Source organism: Clarias gariepinus, chromosome 5, assembly GCF_024256425.1.
Source record: "Clarias gariepinus isolate MV-2021 ecotype Netherlands chromosome 5, CGAR_prim_01v2, whole genome shotgun sequence".
Classification (NCBI taxonomy): domain Eukaryota; kingdom Metazoa; phylum Chordata; class Actinopteri; order Siluriformes; family Clariidae; genus Clarias; species Clarias gariepinus.
Window position 1 is genome coordinate 39,643,280 of NC_071104.1, and position 23,241 is coordinate 39,666,520.

The following is a 23,241-nucleotide window of genomic DNA, read 5'->3' on the forward strand; positions in this document are numbered from 1 at the left end:
TAAAAAAATGCTTGATTAAATAGCGTGACAACAGCATGTTTTTCTTCCTTTTCCCACGACATGAGCTGCACTTTTAATAAACACATTCTATAGTGGTTTATATTAAAGGTCGTAAAACTGTTAAATGCTCGTAAATGCAGAGCTACTCCTAAATTTATATTCTTCTTCACCATATCTTTTAAAAACATTCCAGACCGGATGTAAACACTCCTGCATCCACTTTTTCTTTGGTTCTTTGTGTGTGTGCGTATATATACAGTACTCCTGTTTCCCACAATAAACTTTGAACGTCTCACTGAGCACTGACTTCTGTGTGTTTCATTGAGGGGTTCCCTGGCCAGGCGGGACAAGCAGAATACAGGCTGAGCACTGAGTAGACAAAAGAAGGTCCACCAAAATTCAAGAAATCCTTACACACTGAGACTGTGTCTGTGTTCCCTATTTGGAAGGCTATTCGATAACGTTGGGGCTTTGTAAGAAAAAGCTCTGCCCTCAGCCTTAGTTTTCATAATACGCGGTACTGACAAGCAGCCTGCAGACACTAGCAGTTCACTCAGATACTGCGGTGCGTGACCATTTAATGCTTTACATGTCAAAAGTAGTGTTTTAAAATCAATGCGAAATTTCACAGGGAGCCAATGAAGTAAAGATAAGATAGGGGTGATGTGCTCATATCTTCTGGTTCTAGTGAGGACTCTCGCTGCTGCATTCTGGACTAACTGAAGCTTGTTTATGCATCTAGCTGAACAACCAGACAGTAAGGCATTACAATAGTCCAACCTAGAGGTGATAAAAGCATGAACGTGTTTTTCTGCATTTAGCGACATTATATTTCTTATCCTGGCAATATTTCTGAGGTGAAAGAAGGCTATACTGGTAATATAATCTACATGAGCTTCAAATGAAAGGCTGGAATCTATAATCACATCGAGGTCTTTTACTGTTGCACTGGAGTAATTATTTTTCAGCCGACTTTTTACTTCTACTCCTTACATTTTCACGCAATTATCTGTACTTTTTACTCCTTACATTTTAAAAATAGCCTTGTTACTCCTATTTTATTTCAGCTTGTCATTCAAAAAAACAAACAAGCAAAAGAAAAACATCCAGATAAATTGCGCCATCCGGATAGAGCGAATTTGATTATGGTTAAATGAGAAGTATAAACATACCATTCCGACACCCTATTGGTGGGTACGCGATCCATCGCACATGCACATGACGTCACGTCACACACTCTAGCAAGGACATTTGAATAAAATAGCATTTTCGGTTCGAGCGAAATGCTACAACCAATTTTTATTAATCACTTGGATTAATTATTAATTCTGACAGCACTATGTTTATTGTAGACAACCATACAAGAGTAATTGTTACTAAGCCTGCCGTGGGTGCACTAATTTTCTTGTATGTTGCCCTCACAGATTCCTGCAGCTAAGCTTGGATGTACATTTACATTCCAATAAAGGTTACCGATGACACGCCTCTGAAGTTTGACTTTTTGCACCATTAAAATACTTATAGGCAACTAGTTATCATATCTTCTTCTCCATGAAACATGTTGATGCTCAGGAGTACACATATATGGTTCTTTAATGTATTTGCATTGTACTAAAATGCATTATTTTTCAATTGCCATATACAGTATCCCAAAGCACTATGGCCGTTAAAAAATTCGACAAAAAAACAACCCATTTTTTTTAATGAGGTGTTAGTGCAGTATATAAGCCCGTGGCACATCCTAAGCTTTTACCCTTAATTCTTTTTTCCCCCTAACGTTACTTTTATACTTTAAGAAGTTTTGAAACCAGTACTTTTACACTTTTACTTGAGTAAAAAGCTTGAGTTGATACTTTAACTTCTAAAGAAGTCTTTTTAAACCCTAGTATCTATACTTGTACCCAAGTAATGAATGAGAATAATTTGAACACCACTGCTCATCTGATTTTGCTGAGACATACAGTAGGTGGCAAGCAGTATGTTACTTTTACTGTCACGGTGCACGGCGACTGCATTTGGGTTTGTGCGTTTGCTAGCTTTTACCGCTGAGTGGTGCTATATAACTACAGACTGACGCCTTAGGCATCAGTTCGTTCCCCCCAGGCTTAATGAGCCGCAGCTCGTTTAGAGCCGCATGTAGTTGTAGATAAAATCATGTGAAACACTGTAATTAAACAAATTCATAATCACAATAGTAACATTACAGTACTAATTTCTAATTAAAATTAATTTAAATATTTTAAGGATCGAATTTAAGCAACGTAAACGTTAACACACTGAGCCTTTAGATTTTATGTGTAATTAGGAAAGCTACACGTGTAGGGTCTTGCGTCATCTTATATTTTGTGTTCTTTAAATTTGTAGCATATTTATGAAATAAATGAAACTCAACGACCATAAAATTAAAACATTCAGATTAATGTGCAAAAACTATATAGTAAAACTATATAAGCTTCACAGCCTTTATAAGACTTTACTTTTATTTAGGTGCGCTCACAATGACGAAAGAACTTTATGATTTTGTAAATAAAGAAAGTAAACAGGGTGCGCTGTTCTGTATTGTTTTCGGTGAACTTATAGCAAGCGAAATATCTGCTTTTATATAAAAAAATTTAAAAATAAAAATTATTAGATTATGTAATTCGTATGAAAAGTGAATTGTAGGCGCGTTCACTGGTGTGGAGACAACAAGATGACATGATCACCATCAGCACAGCTGAAACCAAAGAAATCACTAATTTATCAATTAAATATTAAAATGGTCAGAGTAAGTTTCCTTGCTGTTTTTCCCCGAAGCATTCATAATCATTAGTCTACTTCTGCCGGTGTGCTCTGGAAAACTTTATGCGTGCGGTTGAGCGCTGATTAGACTACGTAAATTAAAGAGCAGGATCACGACGCTCAAAAGCCCAAGCCCAAACATAATTTAAACTAAATTAACAAATATTTGAAGTAGATAACAATAGCCCACATTTATAAAAGCATTTTTATTTAGACTATAACAAATAATCCTGCTTTTTTTTATGTGTGCCAGCTGCCACTGTTTTTATACGGCTCTTTATCGGAGTAAAGCCTGTAACTTTCCATATAATACAGGTACATCTATATGAATAAATTGTTTATATGTATGTATCATGAGCTATTGATCAGTGACTAATGTAAATGACTCAGTTTAGATGTAAGTAAACGCTGCGCTGTTTGGGGGAGGGACGTGCTAATGGCGATTTGATCTGCTGTGTGTGTGTGTGTGTGTGTGTGTGTGTGTGTGTGTGTGTGTATTAAAATGGTCAGAGTCAGTCTCCTTGCTGTTTTTTCCCCAACACATTGTTTAACTTTATGGGTGCAGCTGAGCGCTGATTAAACTACGTAGGGCGATATGTCACGACGTGCGCCTTTGATGGGCGTGCGCCCAAATCTACTATCGCTTATCTCTCACTCCGTAGGCTTCCTAGATAGGCAGCAGGTATGTAACAGAGCTACCTATTCGGGCCGGCTGGCGATAATTTTAATTTTTTTTTAATATATATATATATATATATATATATATATATTTTTTTTTTTTTTTCAAATTTTCTCCCTAATTTAGTCGTGGCCAATTCCTCCCCGTCACTAGGGGGCTCCCACATTAAGGCTACTACCATTCAGACGTGTTTCCTCCGAACCGCGTGATGTCAGCCGACCGCATCTTTTCAAACTGCTCGCTCACGCACCGTTAGGGGCGGAGTAACACACTCGGAGGAAAGCGCTAGCCGCTCCTTCCGCGTGCGTGAGCTCACAGACGCCCCGATTGATTAATGTGGGAGCGCGAGTCTCATCCCTCCCCCTGAGAGAGCTCGGCCAATCAGCTCTCTCTGTGCCTCCGGCTGTGAGAGGAAAACAGCATCACCCGGGGTTCGAACCAGCGCTCCCCGGATGATAGGGCGAGCACTTTACCACTGCGCCACTCAGAGGCCGTTGGCTGGCGATAATTAAGGATCTGGGGCTCCGCATTATAAAAGCAAGGCACGGAGTTAAGTCCTCTAAGTACGTGATGTGGTGGAGCAGGACAGAGTGGCATGCGAGCGGGGAAATGTGACGCGCCCCAGGTACTTTAAACAGGACACTGGAATTTTGCCCTTTGATCCTCATGCAGGTGCGCTGCCTCCGCGTGCTCCGTTCTGCCACTCTGCCCACCGCCACCTTTCGCCGGCTGTGTGCCTGCATGCCAGCATGGCACAACCCTCGGATCTGCACGTGCACTTCATCCCTTCCCCTTTTTTTCTGTCCTCCTTCCTTTAACCCATTCCTTTGCTATTTTACCTAAATAAATTATCCCTTTGCATTTTGGACTAACTGAAGCTTGTTTATTGAGGATGCAGGACAACCACCTAGTAATGCATTACAATAGTCCAGTCTGGAGGTCATGAATGCATGAACTAGCTTTTCTGCATCAGATACGGATAAGATGCTCCTAAGTTTGGCGATATTTCTAAGATGGAAAAAGGCTGTTTTTGTGATATTGGAAATATGATTTTCAAAGGACAAGTTACTGTCTAATATTACGCCCAGGTCTTTTACTGTTCAGCTGGTAGTAACAGTACATCCTTCTAAACGCAGGCTGAAATGTAAAAGCTGTTGTGTGCTGGTTTTTGGGCCGATGAGTAATATCTCTGTCTTGTCTGAGTTTAGTAAAAGAAAGTTATTGGTCATCCAATCTTTTATGTCGGTTAATCTAGACAACTCAGGTATTTCGTCTGGTTTTGTTGAGATATATAATTGGGTATCATCAGCATAACAATGGAAACTAATCCCATGTCTTCTAATGATGTTACCCACGGGAAGCATGTATATTGAGAACAGAAGAGGTCCTAAAACTGACCCTTGTGGGACCCCATATTTCACTAGCATTACACCAGACAGTTCTTCATTTAGATGTACAAAATGGTATCGATCAGACAGGTATGATCTAAACCATTTTAATGCCTGTCCCTAAATACCTATGTGATTTTGTAAGTGATATATGAGAATATTATGATCTATAGTGTTAAATGCAGCACTAAGATCAAGCAAGACTAGTATTGAAATGCAGCCTTGGTCCGAAGCTAAAAACAAGCCGTTTGCAATCTTAACTAGTGCAGCAATCTTAACTAGTGCAGCATTTGACACAGTGAACCCACAAGCTTCTATTATCCATTCTTAAAAGCCTTGGAATCTTTGGAACAGCGTGGCAATGGTTTGCTTCTTACCTAGAAGATAAGTCGTATGAGGTGACATGGAGGGGATCCACATCTGCCCCATGCAGACTCTACTGGTGTCACAGAGGGCTTAGTACTTGGTCCTATTCTGTTCTCTCTCTATACCCGGTCTCTTGGTAGGGTCAATTATTGCATAGATTTTCATACCATTGTTATGCCGATGACACACAATGTATTCTCTCATTTCCTCGCTTAGACACTCAGGTTTCCTCCCAGATCACAGCATGTCTGGTAAACATCTTTCATCATAAACTGCTGTTCATCCCTGACGATTCATCCTCAGGTCAAGACCTTGTGATAACTGGACAACAATCAGATTACTCGTTCAACCATTGCCTGCAATCTTAATGTTAATGTGGACAACTATCTGTCATTTTCCCCACACATAACTAACCATAATCACTTTTGTTGAGTCTTTATTTTTTACAACATCAAAAGAAGCTGCCCATTTCTTTCTTCACAGGCTATTTAGGTGCTTGTTCAGTCCCTTGTTCTTTCAAGACTGGACTACTGCAACTCACTCTTAGCAGGTCTGCCTCTGTTCATGATTTGTCCTCTGTAGCTGATCCAAATGCAGCAGCACGTCTCGTTTCAACCTTTCCAAGTTCTCCCATGCCACTTCTCCGCTCCCTGCACTGGCTTCCTGTAGCTGCCTACATCAAATTCAAAACCCTGATGCTCACCTACAAAGCTAAAAAGGGCCCAGCACCCACTTACAGCTCTACTCTAATCACACCCTGCACTGCAGCATGTTCCCCCTGATCCTCCAGCCCTGCTTGCCTCGTTCCACCATCTCTCAGGGATCGAGGAAGACATTCATCTAGACGCTTTTCTTTTCTGGCACCTAGGTGGTGGACCGAACTTCCACTCAATGTCCATACAGCAAAGTCTTTTAAAATCTTCAAACGATGACTTAAGACATATTAGTCCAATACTTGGACTAATCCCCACTCCCTACAAAAAAATAACACTTCTCAACTGTGTTTGACTGATTGGCACTTAGTAAGTAACCTAGTAACCCAGTATAAAAGTGGTGTGAAAAACTATTTGCCCCCTTCCTGATTTCTTATTCTTTTGCATGTTTGTCACACAAAATGTTTCTGATCATCCAACACATTTAACTATTAGTCAAAGATAACACAAGTAAACACAAAATGCATTTTTTAAATGATGTCTTTTATTATTTAGGGAGAAAAAACCTACATGGCCCTGTGTGAAAAAGTAATTGCCCCCTGAACCTAATAACTGGTTGGGCCACCCATAGCAGCAATAACTGCAATCAAGCGTTTGCGATAACTTGCAACGAGTCTTTTACAGCGCTCTGGAGGAATTTTGGCCCACTCATCTTTGCAGAATTGTTGTAATTCAGCTTTATTTAAGGGGTTTTCTAGCATGAACCGCCTTTTTAAGGTCATGCCACAACATCTCAATAGGATTCAGGTCAGGACTTTCATTTTGTTTTTCTTCAGCCATTCAGAGGTGGATTTGCTGGTGTGTTTTGGGTCATTGTCCTGCTGCAGCACCCAAGATCGCTTCAGCTTGAGTTGATGAACAGATGGCCGGACATTCTCCTTCAGGATTTTTTGGTAGACAGTAGAATTCATGGTTCCATCTATCACAGCAAGCCTTCCAGGTCCTGAAGCAGCAAAACAACCGCAGACCATCACACTACCACCACCATATTTTACTGTTGGTATGATGTTCTTTTTCTGAAATGCTGTGTTACTTTTACGCCAGATGTAACGGGACACGCACCTTCCAAAAAGTTCAACTTTTGTCTCCGTTCTGCCACTCTGCCCACCGCCACCTTTCGCCGGCTGTGTGCCTGCATGCCAGCATGGCACAACCCTCGGATCTGCACGTGCACTTCATCCCTTCCCCTTTTTTTCTGTCCTCCTTCCTTTAACCCATTCCTTTGCTATTTTACCTAAATAAATTATCCCTTTGCATTTTGGACTAACTGAAGCTTGTTTATTGAGGATGCAGGACAACCACCTAGTAATGCATTACAATAGTCCAGTCTGGAGGTCATGAATGCATGAACTAGCTTTTCTGCATCAGATACGGATAAGATGCTCCTAAGTTTGGCGATATTTCTAAGATGGAAAAAGGCTGTTTTTGTGATATTGGAAATATGATTTTCAAAGGACAAGTTACTGTCTAATATTACGCCCAGGTCTTTTACTGTTCAGCTGGTAGTAACAGTACATCCTTCTAAACGCAGGCTGAAATGTAAAAGCTGTTGTGTGCTGGTTTTTGGGCCGATGAGTAATATCTCTGTCTTGTCTGAGTTTAGTAAAAGAAAGTTATTGGTCATCCAATCTTTTATGTCGGTTAATCTAGACAACTCAGGTATTTCGTCTGGTTTTGTTGAGATATATAATTGGGTATCATCAGCATAACAATGGAAACTAATCCCATGTCTTCTAATGATGTTACCCACGGGAAGCATGTATATTGAGAACAGAAGAGGTCCTAAAACTGACCCTTGTGGGACCCCATATTTCACTAGCATTACACCAGACAGTTCTTCATTTAGATGTACAAAATGGTATCGATCAGACAGGTATGATCTAAACCATTTTAATGCCTGTCCCTAAATACCTATGTGATTTTGTAAGCGATATATGAGAATATTATGATCTATAGTGTTAAATGCAGCACTAAGATCAAGCAAGACTAGTATTGAAATGCAGCCTTGGTCCGAAGCTAAAAACAAGCCGTTTGCAATCTTAACTAGTGCAGCAATCTTAACTAGTGCAGCATTTGACACAGTGAACCCACAAGCTTCTATTATCCATTCTTAAAAGCCTTGGAATCTTTGGAACAGCGTGGCAATGGTTTGCTTCTTACCTAGAAGATAAGTCGTATGAGGTGACATGGAGGGGATCCACATCTGCCCCATGCAGACTCTACTGGTGTCACAGAGGGCTTAGTACTTGGTCCTATTCTGTTCTCTCTCTATACCCGGTCTCTTGGTAGGGTCAATTATTGCATAGATTTTCATACCATTGTTATGCCGATGACACACAATGTATTCTCTCATTTCCTCGCTCAGACACTCAGGTTTCCTCCCAGATCACAGCATGTCTGGTAAACATCTTTCATCATAAACTGCTGTTCATCCCTGACGATTCATCCTCAGGTCAAGACCTTGTGATAACTGGACAACAATCAGATTACTCGTTCAACCATTGCCTGCAATCTTAATGTTAATGTGGACAACTATCTGTCATTTTCCCCACACATAACTAACCATAATCACTTTTGTTGAGTCCTTTTTTTTTACAACATCAAAAGAAGCTGCCCATTTCTTTCTTTACAGGCTATTTAGGTGCTTGTTCAGTCCCTTGTTCTTTCAAGACTGGACTACTGCAACTCACTCTTAGCAGGTCTGCCTCTGTTCATGATTTGTCCTCTGTAGCTGATCCAAATGCAGCAGCACGTCTCGTTTCAACCGTTCCAAGTTCTCCCATGCCACTTCTCCGCTCCCTGCACTGGCTTCCTGTAGCTGCCTACATCAAATTCAAAACCCTGATGCTCGCCTACAAAGCTAAAAAGGGCCCAGCACCCACTTACAGCTCTGCTCTAATCACACCCTGCACTGCAGCATGTTCCCCCTGATCCTCCAGCCCTGCTTGCCTCGTTCCACCATCTCTCAGGGATCGAGGAAGACATTCATCTAGACGCTTTTCTTTTCTGGCACCTAGGTGGTGGACCGAACTTCCACTCAATGTCCATACAGCAAAGTCTTTTAAAATCTTCAAACGATGACTTAAGACATATTAGTCCGACACTTGGACTAATCCCCACTCCCTACAAAAAAATAACACTTCTCAACTGTGTTTGACTGATTGGCACTTAGTAAGTAACCTAGTAACCCAGTATAAAAGTGGTGTGAAAAACTATTTGCCCCCTTCCTGATTTCTTATTCTTTTGCATGTTTGTCACACAAAATGTTTCTGATCATCCAACACATTTAACTATTAGTCAAAGATAACACAAGTAAACACAAAATGCATTTTTTAAATGATGTTTTTTATTATTTAGGGAGAAAAAACCTACATGGCCCTGTGTGAAAAAGTAATTGCCCCCTGAACCTAATAACTGGTTGGGCCACCCATAGCAGCAATAACTGCAATCAAGCGTTTGCGATAACTTGCAACGAGTCTTTTACAGCGCTCTGGAGGAATTTTGGCCCACTCATCTTTGCAGAATTGTTGTAATTCAGCTTTTTTTAAGGGGTTTTCTAGCATGAACCGCCTTTTTAAGGTCATGCCACAACATCTCAATAGGATTCAGGTCAGGACTTTCATTTTGTTTTTCTTCAGCCATTCAGAGGTGGATTTGCTGGTGTGTTTTGGGTCATTGTCCTGCTGCAGCACCCAAGATCGCTTCAGCTTGAGTTGATGAACAGATGGCCGGACATTCTCCTTCAGGATTTTTTGGTAGACAGTAGAATTCATGGTTCCATCTATCACAGCAAGCCTTCCAGGTCCTGAAGCAGCAAAACAACCGCAGACCATCACACTACCACCACCATATTTTACTGTTGGTATGATGTTCTTTTTCTGAAATGCTGTGTTACTTTTACGCCAGATGTAACGGGACACACACCTTCCAAAAAGTTCAACTTTTGTCTCGTCGGTCCACAAGGTATTTTCCCAAAAGTCTTGGCAATCATTGAGATGTTTTTTTAGCAAAATTGAGACGAGCCTTAATGTTCTTTTTGCTTAAAAGTGGTTTGCGCCTCGGAAATCTGCCATGCAGGCCATTTTTGCCCAGTTTCTTTCTTATGGTGGAGTCGTGAACACTGACCTTAATTGAGGCAAGTGAGGCCTGCAGTTCTTTAGATGTTGTCCTGGGGTCTTTTGTGGCCTCTCGGATGAGTTGTCTCTGCGCTCTTGGGGTAATTTTGGTCGGCCGGCCACTCCTGGGAAGATTCACCACTGTTCCATGTTTTTGCCATTTGTGGATAATGGCTCTCACTGTGGTTCGCTGGAGTTCCAAAGCTTTAGAAATGGCTTTATAACCTTTACCAGACTGATAGATCTCAATTACTTTTGTTCTCATTTGTTCCTGAATTTCTTTGGATCTTGGCATGATGTCTAGCTTTTGAGGTGCTTTTGGTCTACTTCTCTGTGTCGGGTAGCTCCTATTTAAGTGATTTCTTGATTGAAACAGGTGTGGCAGTAATCAGGCCTGGGGGTGACTACAGAAATTGAACCGGGGTGTGATAAACCACAGTTAAGTTATTTTTTAACAAGGGGGGCAATCACTTTTTCACACAGGGCCATGTAGGTTTGGAATTTTTTCTTCCTAAATAATAAAAACCATCATTTAAAAACTGCATTTTGTGTTCAATTATGTTATCTTTGACTAATAGTTAACGGTTTTTGATGAGCAGAAACATTTAAGTGTGACAAACATGCAAAAGAATAAGAAATCAGGAAGGGGGCAAATAGTTTTTCACACCACTGTATATATCCAGTGACAGAAACGTCAAAGCACTTTTCGTAAGTCACTCTGGATAAGACCTTCTGCCAAAAGCCTAAAGGTAAATGTTGACTTCTAGGTTACTAGCACCTTAATTTGACACTGACACATACAGGACAGCTTTGCAGATCATGCATTCTGCTACAAACAGATCCCGGCCGAGTCGAAAACACAGGAATTTTCTTTGTAATTTATCTGTGAATTTACATTTGTGTTTGGGCATCTTATACACTATTTAGGAGCCATGTGCTACCCACTGACCGGTAAGCTGCCGCTCTTTCCCTTGGCTGTTGCCGTAGTTCTGAGGAATTGAGACGCACTGTCTCAATGTTTGTGTTTGTACATGACTGACCAATGGTGGGGTGCAACAAGGCATTCTCTAAAGAGAAACATAGAAGTAATGCAAAAAAGCATACAATTAATGACGACTGCAAAAAAGGAAAACTAATTGTAAAAAAAAAAAAAACAACTTTAATTTAGAAATAACAGCCGGACGCATTTTTTTTGTCCTGAAAAGTGGACATATCCTGGAATAAGAGGTTATGGAAATGAGTTTAAAAGGTGTTAAGAAATATGCATTAATCATAAGGGTATATGGGCACAAATGACACTTTTATTATTAAGAAACGAATTTCCTGCTAACCCTCTGCTTCACCATCCGGTCCAGTAGGTGGCGGTAATGCCGCCTTTAAACAGAGACGCCAACCGCTAAAAAACTCCAACGAAAAAGACACGCTTCAGGTAACTGCTTGTCCAAACACCGTTACTCGTTTGATCCTCTTTAACACATGAACACAACTGGAAGTTTGAAGTTAACGCTAAATGTGATGGAGTTAAATATCAAAACAATCTATTGTGTGTTTGTGAGGATTTAAAAGCTCGCTGTGCTTTAAACACAAAGGTAAGTTGATCCGAAGCGGTGAGGCCGAATCTCAAATGGAGCTCGACTTCACTGTTAAAGTGCACTACAGTTAATATGACGTAATGCTATATGCGCTCTATGTAGTGCACTATTTATCCCGGTAGTGGGCGTTTGGAGTTCGGCCTTATCGCTGTGTTTCTGTTTGTGTTTCAGTAATTTTAACTTGATCTAATTCACTCTTTACAGCCAGTTTACACTAATCACGAGAGAAACAATGTGTATAAAATTAGATAATTAAATTAGGAGATTTATTTATTTGCAAACATTTTATTTCTTTTCTATAAAAACGTCAGATCTACTTCTTATTGTTATTATTATTATTATTGTTATTATTATTATTATTATTATTATTATTATTATTATGATTTGTTTAGATCTGTTATAATGAGTACAGAGGGAGACACACAGCGCTTCTTCAGGACGTCTCAGGTTCCCGATCCTCCTCTCTCACAGGTAACGCTTAATGATGAGTTATGTTACTACAGTATAATAAAATATAAACTAGTTATAATAATTAGTGATAAGAATCAGCGGTCACCTCCCGATACGATATTATCACGATATCTCGGTGCTGATTCCATTAATATTGCGATTTTATAACTATCAAGATTTTATAAATATCCTGATTCGATATTATATTTTCCCCTGATTTTGTTACAATTTTAAACTTTTAATAAATTTTAATCAGTTAATAAATGTTACATTAGTTCTCTCACTTAAAACCCAAGCGTAGCATTTAAACACAACAAACTAACATCAAATACAAGAGTTCAATATTTACCTTAAAAGAAGTGCATATCTCTGTTACATCATCCGCCGTAATTATTATTTAGCTCACTGAGTTTGGAGAAAAAGGCAGATTGGAGACTTTTCACGCGCACTTATTCGATGTAATGCCATAAAAATGTGTTTCTGTTGCGTCACCTGGAAGCTTTTGCTCTCGGTATAGAATGGTTTATATTTAAGGCTGATCATCGGTCAATCGGACAATCACACTCAAAAACAGACGATTCTGACCGATCGACAGGTTCATCTTTATGTTAAATAGTTTTTAAAAAATCGCTTTTGGAGTCAGTGTGGCGATACGTAACAGAAGCAGAATTAAGATTCATAGCTGAATTTATTTTTTTTTCACCACTATTAATACTACAAGTCTATTTAAATCCAGACCTGGAAGACCAGTGTCCAGGGCATTCCAGGGATTGGAAACCAATCTTTGTGTTTAAAATGACTAGAAGCTGAATGTTCCATCATAAGTCCCTCCCCTTTAATTGTTGTTAAACGGTTCAGTAAGTGACGCCGGACATTGGCCCCCACGACTGGATTTGAACAGGCCACTGTTTGTGTTTTTCTTCCTCGTTTCTTTGCTAGTTTTCAAGTTGTTCTGTTAATCACACTAAACCTTATGACCTCATAAGGTCTCTCAACCACATCACCATGCAGATCTAGTACAATCTTTTAACATCCATGGACACTATGGACACATTTACACACATCTACACTTACTTTATGTTTACATTCTGGACCTTTGCACAAAGACACTTTAATAGGGCACCTTCATAAGTCACTTTTTGCACATTTGCACACCATCTTTCTTCGCCAAATTTCATGTTTTAAAAAAATGTTCTATGTACAGTATACATTTCTATTTTCATGTACAGTATATTTCCATTTTAATTTCTTTTTTTATCCTAGTTACATTTAATTTTCTATTTCTTTTATTCATATTTATTTCTTATTATAGGTTTTAATTCTCTTTTTAAGGTCACTGGCGGTCGTATAAGCATTTCACTGCATATCGTACTGTGTATGACTGTGTATGTAACAAATAAAATTTAAATTTGATTTGAATTTGATTCATGACACATAATGAGGAGTAAAAAATGAAACCGAAAATTTTAATTTTAATCATATTTCTGAATCAATGTTCTTGTTTGGTTTTTAGCTGTGTGAGGATGTGAAAATGGAGACCTCAGATGGAGAGACAGAAGTCTGTGTGAAAAAAGAAGAGGACAATGACTACGAAGACAACCTCGACAACACACCTGAAGATATCTGCATTAAAGAGGAAGATCCTGACCATAAAGACTACCTCTGTAAAACATCATTTTTCCGTAATTCATTTTAAAAAGTAAAACTCTTATATATTCTACATTCATTCAATTTTTTTTTGTTTTAATGATTACAGCTTACAGCTCGAGAAAAAAAAAAAACTTACAATTGTTATATTTCCAGTTTGATTAAATTACCGTTCATGCAGTATAAATACCGTGGATCTCTTGTCCCCACAATCATGCTGACTTGTTGACATTTGTCCAGAACACGACACAGGTTTGTAATAACTGGTGAGAAAGTGTCTTGAGTAAACTACCTGATGTTACGAAGTTCTTCCAAATGCAAAACTAAGGAATTACTAAGGGAGGTCATGCCATCGTGTTATTGCTTTCCTTGTATCAGGCCACCTCTGAACCAGAGACAGGGCTCAGGAGGAAAGAACTGGACTGCTGCTCAGGGGTCCTCTGAAATTCATTGTTTCAGATAAAAGCATATTTTCTATTTAATTTAGAAATGAAGGTCTCAAACTCTAAAGGAAACGTGGAGAGGCACAGAATCCAAGTCCAGCGTGAAGTTTCAGGTGCCGTGTCATTTGCTGGTGTTGGTTCACTGTGTTTTATCAAGTCAAAAATCAAGACACTAGTCTACCACTAGTCTAGATGTTTTAGACCCTCCGCCTGCTGACAAGCTTTACCAAGATGCTGATTTCCCTTTTCATAAACTACCACTAACGGGTTTTCTGACCATGATCTTACCAGCCAACTCACCTGACCTGAACCATATAGAAATATCTCTGGGAAGATGATATAGAAATATCAAGGGGAAGATGAGAAACACCCGGTTCTGACAATACAGACGAGCTGAAGGCTGCTATTAAAGCAACCTGGTCAACAATAAAACCTCACCAGTTTTACACAGACTGATCGCCTCCATGCCGTGCTGCACTGATGGAGTAATTCATACTGAAGAAGTCTCGATTGGGTATTAAGTGCATGAATTAGAAATAAATATAGAAGTTGGAATTTAGACATTTCTGTATGTAATCATCTTGGAGGAAAGATCCTACTATTTTTATTTTTTATTTTTTATTGTTTTATTTCATAAAATACTTTTATGTGTCATGAATGTAGAATATGAGTTTAACTTTTTGATTCGGTCAAAAACTGTGTTGTTCTGTAGACAATTAATTGATCATAAAGTCGTTGGGGCTGCCAATAAATTGGCATTTTTTAAATAAAGTCTTTTATAACACAATATTTTTTTCTGTAGTCTAACTTATACAGTTCATAGAGTACTTGTGTAATGTTGTGTTGTGTCCTGTATCATGATGGACACCTCCTGCTCTCTGCACAGAAGATGAGTGCAGTACATAGATGCTCCATGTTCATTTCCAAAAGGATTTTTTAGGCTAATTTATTCATGATTTTAATTTATCTTAAATATCCAGAAACATATGACATCATTGTTTCTCATTGTGTTTTCTCTACTCCCAGATTGTGAGGTTTGCAAATCTGTGTTCTTCAACAAGTGTGAGGTTCATGGCCCGCCTCTCTTCATCCCTGATACTCCTGTTCCCATGGGCGTCTCTGACCGAGCCAGACTAACTCTTCCTCCTGGACTAGAGATTCAAAAGTCCAGTATTCCTGATGCAGGTCTGGGGGTGTTTAATAAGGGGGAGACTGTTCCAGTAGGTGCACATTTCGGACCCTACCAGGGAGAGCTAGTAGACCGAGAGGAAGCCAAGAACAGCAGATACTCCTGGGTGGTGAGTTTATGAATTCGATTTTTAGATTAGATGGATTAGAATTTTAATGCATGCAATTTATTATTTTTTTTTTAATCAGCAGAATTGTCCCCATTTTTTACAAATGAAATTCTTACTTTGAGAGAAATCTTTGAATCTACGTCAGTGATACTGTATATCGAGGTCGAGAGCAATGCAACTCAACTTAAGCTTGCAAACACTTTTGGCAAATGCATGATTAAGATTTAGTACAAAACCTGATTAATGACAGAACAGACAGATGTTGGGAGTCTTTAGAGATTTCTGTTTAGAGCCCAAAACACAAGGAAAATATATTTAATATATACAGGTTTGATTGGGCAGCACAGGTTTTCTTTGTCAGAGACAATAAACCTGGAAGTAGAACTTTCCTTTGCATTAATTCTCATGTAAAAAAATAGAAACTAAATGGATGTTTGTAACTAAAGAACGTTGTGAACATGCAGGGTGGAAATGTGTATTTAATTTCTGAAATTGCTATCTCTTTGTGAGTTGATGAAAGAAAAAAGAAAACCTGTCTCTTCAAGTTCCCAGTTATATTCCTTTTTTAACAAGTTAATATAAGTCTTAGCAGTCTCTATAATCATACACAGTACCCTTATCTAATTTATCCTAACCCATATGCTGACAAACAAACTAATGGAAAAAGGGATTTTTTAGTAGTGACCGATTTATTGTGTATATTTAAGAGTTTTGATTCACAATGACATCAGTATTCAGCTATATAAAAGGTAAAACACAGCTAAGAGCCTGAGAAGACCAACCATAATGCTTGACCATAAGCCTTGTAGTGACGCACAGATGAAGTGTCTAATAATCATTTACGAATCCAGTGGTATAGACCTATTCAGGCCGTGCTCCTTTCTACAAACATATACTCAATATGATTATAAAGCACAAAGGTGAAGTCATTTATTATAAAACGCAGAGAAAGTTACTTCCTGATTAATCCATGACAAGTAAGGATGTGAAATTTTTGGTTGATACCATTTTTTTGCTACTTATTTCCCTTTTGTACCTGAGAAATCAAAAGAAGAAATAGAAAAGAAATGCGGTAACGTCAAATAGGACAACTTTTTTGTTAGTGTAAACTGGACTTGAAGAGGAGAAGACGAAGGCAGTGCTGTAATTAACCTCCATGCTGAACTTTTTCCTTCATAACGAACCTGATGCCTCTAATACACCTGATTTTTGAGTTAATTGACTAGTTTAAAAGATGACTAGTTAAAATGTATTGTTAGTTTTAAATGTTTTAATCGTAACAATACATTGATTATGTGATGATAATAGAACAATTTCTCCTAAATCGTCATTTTAGTGCCTGCACAACTTATTTAATTTTGAGGCATTGATTGATTTATAGAAGAAAATGGAAATGTGTGTTTTTTCTACAGATCTACAGAAGCAGGCAGTGTGAAGAATACATAGACGGTGCAAGAGAAGTTTATTCAAATTGGATGAGGTGAGAAATGCTCCAGTCGTTGGTTTTTTTTTTAATGAGCTTCTAAGGCTTTTTGAATAAACTTGTTTTCCTCCTACCCATTTGGCGCATTCTTTCTCTCGGTCTGTGACTATGATATGAGTTTTAATATTTTCTGCCTTTTTGCCGAATTCTTGTAGGTATGTGAATTGCACTCGTAATGATGAAAAACAGAATCTTGTGGCATTTCAATATCAAGGTGGAATTCTGTATCGGTGCTGTCGATCCATTAACCCAGGACAGGAGCTCTTAGTGTGGTATGAAGTGGAGTACGCCAAAGAACTCAGTCCTGCCTTTGACTACCTGTGGAACAAAAAGTCCTCCACGAACGGTAAAGTCTGTTCCTACTTACTTCAAATCACTTCAGTTCTATTCAATTATGTTTTAAAGTGCAGCTTGACTATAGCTCTTAAGAGGTGATAAAGATCTGCACCTTTACCCTAGAAGAAGTTATTAGGAAAAAAATAGCTGAATAAATCAAGAAATTTTAAGTCAATACTTAATGATTGCGATGGTTTAAGAGCATTGCTTGGAAACTTGTCCATATTTAGGGACCTTATCATATGAAAAATCGTTGTCACCTGCTATAATGTAAAGCTAACAGGGTGAAGTGAGCCAGACATGGGCACATGGAGACACAGATTGGTGGAAAAAGTGCTCTTTTATTTAGAAAAACTGGCAAGGGTGCAAGGTTTAGTGTAATTTGTGAAAAAAAAGGTGAGTGAAGAGGGCAGCCGGTGCAACCTCTGGGGCTTTGATGGTGTCAACAGTTCTGCTGTTGACACTATCAAAGGTCAACTGAGGGTCAACTACCAAGGTCAACTGAGGCTGAAGGTGGGGATGACGAGGAGGTAAGCAGTAAGCTCATAAGGTGGTCAAGGGTAAGCAGTAGCCACTACACAACTTGGCTCCTGGTGTCGGGGATCTGCTCGACTGGTCCAATCTGAAGTAAGATACTAGGGGACAAAGAGTCATGAGCGAGGAGGACCAGAATACCTTACTCACTGGTCTGATATATGATGGTCCTTTTGTAAAGGGATTATGACAGCAGAACAATGTGGGGACATGCAGCGCCAAACATGGTGATTTTTGGCACCTCAATCTATCGTACGTAGAGCAGCTGGCCCTGGTGCTGAATGTGCACTTTCCTATCTGTTTCAACATCGTAGGGAGCATGTCGATGAATAAAGGTGTAGGCCGTCACAGCAACAATTTACTCCCACAGCTCAGAGCTTGTAGTGAGCATTGAGAGGAATCTGTGGCATCTGGAAAGTCCAGTTGCATTACTTTATTGAGCCCTTGACTGGTGCAGGATGATGGAGTTATCCTGCAGTGAGAGAAACCACTGGGTCATGCCAGGGTCAGGGTCTTTAGCCCTTACTGTCCACTGCAGGAAATATGGTCTGTGATCAGCATGAAGTGCAATCCTGGCAGTTATGTAGCACTGCTATGGCATATTTGATGGCAAGGGTGTCTCGCTCTACTGCCATGTGGTGTTTTTCTGCTGGTGTGAGTTTTCTGCTCACAGACAGGATGGGATGTTCTTTTGCATCAAAGTCCTAAGAGAGGACTGTGTTAGGCCTGAAGCGTCCATATCCATCAGAAATCGGTGGTCAGAGTCAGGGTTTAGAAGAAATTGGGGAACTGGTAAAGTGGGTTTTTAGTTTTTGCAATGCAGGCTCTGTTTCTGTAATCCACTTCATTTTTCTGGTTGACCATAAGCCACAGGGAGGACCCTATGTTGCCAATTTCTGTGCTGAACAGCTCTTTTTCTTTAGCCGCTGGTGTAAGGACTACTTGTTAGTACCCTTTTCTGAGGTCCATAGTTAAAATTAATTGGGGCTCAGCCGGTCCATGAAGTCATGCATTCATGGTAGCAAGAATGTGTCGAACTGTGTTTGACAAAAACAACAACAAAAATATGATGATAGGACTGGACCAGGAGCTAGTAGAATCTACTGTGAGGCCATTGCAAAATTAGTTGGACACTTTGGCTTTGACGGCACAACGGTGCACCTCAGGGGCTCAATGTGGTCAGTGGCCGAAAATTGCTCATGGTGGGGTTTTAATGTAGTGCCGCAAGAGGTGGGTGAGCCCCAGTTGCTTTTTTTTATTAGCTCATTTAATTCTTGTTGTTGAGCCAAGGTCACCTCCTCTCCTTGTTGCACCTGGCACTAGCCCTGTGTATACAGTTGAAATGGGATCATAGCCGCGCATCCTGTTGGATGATTGCCAGGTGAGCTAGTGTGACAGTACCTTCTGCGTCAAGGATGGGTTAGAGTGGAGCTCCCCAACGATGACCCATGTGCAGCCTCTCAGCACCAACGTGAATGGAACGCATTCCACTGCGTTACTATATAGAGTATATTTGTATTCTGTGCTTTTGTCTCTGCTGGTGGTGGAATGGGTGTGTGTTTTCCTTTACTGTTAAAGGTCCTGCCCACTTCAGTGTTAGTGGTTAGTAAGGGTAGTATTTTTGTACTTCTGTTTCTTTTCTTTTGGTGGGGACTTAGTAGTGGGAATTTTATTATTTTGGCCTTGTCGGCTTTTGAAGCTCACAGCCACTTTTGGTGATTTGTTTATTCACTTTTTGTAAATAAACACTGGGCAAACGCAGTACTATCATCTAGTCTCATCCCATTTTTTTTCTTTTTATTCCTGTTACGGCCCAACCTAGACCAGGCCCTAACAAGTGCCTCACAGATATGAGAAAACACAGATCGGTGGAAAAGGTCACAGATCAGTGCTCTTTTATTTAGAACAATTCAGAAGGGTGCCAGGATGGAAAGTGGAAGTCTTGTGGAAGGGCAGGCAGTGCAATCTTCGGCCCTTTACTGACTATATTGATTTGTGGTCGGTCGAGGATGATGGTGGGATGCCAAAGAGGTGGTCGAGGGTTCTCTGCAGCCCTTTACTTGGCATGTCTTCCAGTGTTGGGTATCTTTTTGTCTAGAGAAGTCTGATGTGAGAGATGGAGACAAAGAATCATGTGGAAGCCCCCAGGATACCTTACTCACCAGTCTGACGCTTGGCAGGGCCTTTATAGAGGGGTGATTACAGTGGAAAACTGTAAGAATGTTAAAATATTGTGAGTGGATAGATTATGATTAACAAAGACATTTATAGGAATGCCATTACATTTAAATGATCTTGAGTGATTAACATATCTTTACACAATTATAATAAAAATATTGCAGCAGATGTAGCAGATTATGATTTTTGAAAATTGTTTTAGGAACAGTATGGTTTGTGTAAAATGAAATGCCACTTGTAGTTAGATGAGTACAACATCACGTACAAGTTAATGTTGGTGATCCTGAGCCTCACGAATCTTTACACAATCAAAGCTGTTCCCAGGTCCAATCATTCCTATCCGTTGGTTACTTGGACAACAAATGAGTATATTTTGTTTGATCTCAAACACTCTTTTTTTTTGTTAGGGTAATGTTGTCACTGTACATTACATATCTGAATCTAATCTTATTACATTTTGTGTTCAATGTATAATTTTTTTTTCTGCTTTTACTTCTACAGAATTAAACAACACTCTCTTGCGAAGCTTTTCTTGCTCTACTTGTGCTCTTTCCTATGCAACTCAAATTGGTCTTGACAAACACATCCAGAGATGTCACTGCGAAGAGTATCTGAAACTGGGGGAATCAGAAGAGATTAAACATGAGCTTCCTTACTCCTCAAATGGCTCCAGTCAGCCCATATCATCTGATACTCCCAGTTCTCACAATGACGTACAGAAAGAAATTCATCACTGCTCAGATTGTGGAAAGAGTTTTGCTGATCAGAATGCCCTCAAATCACATAAGTGCATTAACACGGTAAAGAAGCCGTATCACTGCTTACAGTGTGGAAAGAGTTTTATTCAGAGATGTTATCTCAAAAAACACCAGTTCCTTCACACAGGAGAGAAGCCATTTCACTGCTCACAGTGTGGAAAAAGTTTTACTCAGAGAGGTACTCTCAAAAACCACCAGTTCCTCCACACAGGAGAGAAGCCATTTTACTGCTCACAGTGTGGGAAGAGATTTACTCAGCAGTGTAATCTCACCCGACACCAGCACCTTCACACAGGAGAGAAGCCATATCAGTGCTCACAGTGTGGGAAATGTTTTCCTTGCAAGAGATATCTCCAGCGACATGAGCGCATTCACACTGGCGAGAAACCGTATCAGTGCTCACAGTGTGAAAAACGGTTTGCTGACGACAGTACTTTCAAAAAACACCAACGCGTTCACACAGGAGAGAAGTATTATTGCTCACAGTGTGGAAAGAGTTTTACTCAGCTACGTAACCTTAAATATCACCTGGGTCTACACACAGCAGAGAGGCCGTAACAGTGCTTAGAGTGTGGGAAAAATTTTACTCGAGTGAGTACTCTCCAACAACACCAACGTGTTTACACCAGAGAGACGAAGTTACCCCGCTTACAGCATAAAAAGACATACATTTTTTTTTGCTAAATATGTAACTTCATACAGTAGTTATGTTTAAAATACTTTTAGAAATGTTTTCTTTTGACATTAGGTGGTTGTGACAAAGTATCATAATTTTTATTTTGTTAAGTAAGTCTTATTGCCCATTGTTTCAATTCTTCATGTGTCAACTATACCTGAGTGTTAGATACAGTCGGTTCTGAGAACATGTGACCTCAAACCCTGTTTCATTTTAGACAAGCTTATTTTTGCATTCTTTAGTTAAGCACTTGGCCCTGGTAGACAGCCAAATCTCATCGCCCTATCTGTCCATTGGGGTTTCTTCCTGATATCACCTTGTAAGATTCTTGGTCACCTTGGGAGACCAGACTAGGTGATGGTAAAAATGCTCTCAGACTTGTCTGCATCTAGGAGTCCGCTTTCATTGGCAGGTAGGTTTGTGGAATTAGTGTTCCAAAAAAAGAAAAACTGTGATTGATACCCTAGGATGTTCTGAAATGTGGTCAAGTGAGTTCCTTATTACCAAAGCAAGCTTTTAATGTTCTTCCCCTCAGGAACAAAATTTCGGGTAGTCCTCCTGATTCTTCAGACACTCAAATGTTTTCCATAATCACCCCATACACAGTGGTGTTCAAAATAATAGCAGTGTGTTGAAAAAAGTGAGTAAAGCTCCATATGCAGATAATAACTTTCAATTTAAATTACATAATCGCATTGGACACCCTGCACATTCTATTTTGAATCACAACATGAAGACAAATTTGCTAAATGTATTATTTAATGTAAGTGAAGAAATAATAATATTAGTCTGTTCAAAAAAACTGTGGAGTTCAATTGGAAGTAGGTAAGTTATTCTGTGAAAAACAGGTGTCAAACAAGTTCCTCTTATTTAAGGATTAATGCAGAAAAGGTTGTCCTGTGCATTTCTCTCTGAAAATCAGAGTAAAATGGGTCATCCAGACATTGTTCAGAAGAACAATGTACTTTGATTTAAAAGTTGATTAGAGATCGGAAAACGTACAAAGAAGTCCATAAAATGATCAGCAGGAAGCCAAAGTAAAGTCCCATTGTTGGAAAAAAGACGTGCTGAAGAGGTTACAGTTCGCCAATGAACACATTGACTGGCCTAAAGAGAAATGGTGCAATATTTTGTGGACTGATGAAGGCAACATTGTCCTTTTTGGGTCTAGATTCAATTCAATTCAATTTTATTTGTATAGCGCTTTTAGCAATTTTCATTGCCGCAAAGCAGCTTTACACAGTCAAAAGAATTATTTAAGTTTGTATGAAATGTGAATTTGTATGAATCAAAATGGTTAGTTTGTCCCTGGTGAGCAAGCCGAGGGCGACAGTGGCAAGGAAAAACTCCCTGAGATGATAATAGGAAGAAACCTTGAGAGGAACCAGACTCAACAGGGAACCCATCCTCATTTGGGTGAAACAGAAAGCAGTAAATGATCTGCATTTATACAGTGTGTAGGGTGGGAGGCAGTTCAGCTATAATAGCTGATGTTAATTGATGTTAATATGGAGTCCAGGTAGTTATTGAAGACCCAGGTAGACTTGTAAGAAGTTCCAGTCATGAACTATCGAACTGTCAAGTCCCCAGAGAAACAGTTGCCAACACCAGTCAAGGCCAGAACCATTTTCTAGGTAGAGAGAATCATTCCCAGACACCAGACGCATCTAGAGAAACACACGGGGCATCCATGTGACGAGATCTTCAGCCAGAAGCGGGGCACCAGGATGGGTCAGACAGGTCCGGAGGGCAGAGGGAGTCTGGATCACTGGCAGCTCAGGAACGACATGTGTAGCTCGACAGA

At 39.6% G+C, this 23,241-nt stretch overlaps 1 protein-coding gene across 2 annotated transcripts; it reads left to right on the plus strand.

The window, feature by feature from the left end:
• The first annotated feature begins 11,459 nt into the window (after positions 1-11,459).
• Positions 11,460-22,127, plus strand: LOC128523661 (histone-lysine N-methyltransferase PRDM9-like). 2 transcript variants are annotated; one of them, XM_053495720.1, is made up of 7 exons: positions 11,460-11,471; positions 12,027-12,105; positions 13,598-13,748; positions 15,201-15,472; positions 16,885-16,952; positions 17,111-17,301; positions 20,505-22,127. In XM_053495720.1, exons 2-7 carry the CDS (start codon positions 12,037-12,039, stop codon positions 21,317-21,319), a joined length of 1,566 nt encoding a protein of 521 aa, XP_053351695.1. In that variant the 5' UTR covers positions 11,460-11,471; positions 12,027-12,036; the 3' UTR covers positions 21,320-22,127. The 2 variants fall into 2 exon arrangements, with proteins under 2 accessions (XP_053351695.1, XP_053351694.1); XM_053495719.1 differs by having other exon boundaries at positions 11,468-11,631.
• Positions 22,128-23,241: the final 1,114 nt, after the last annotated feature.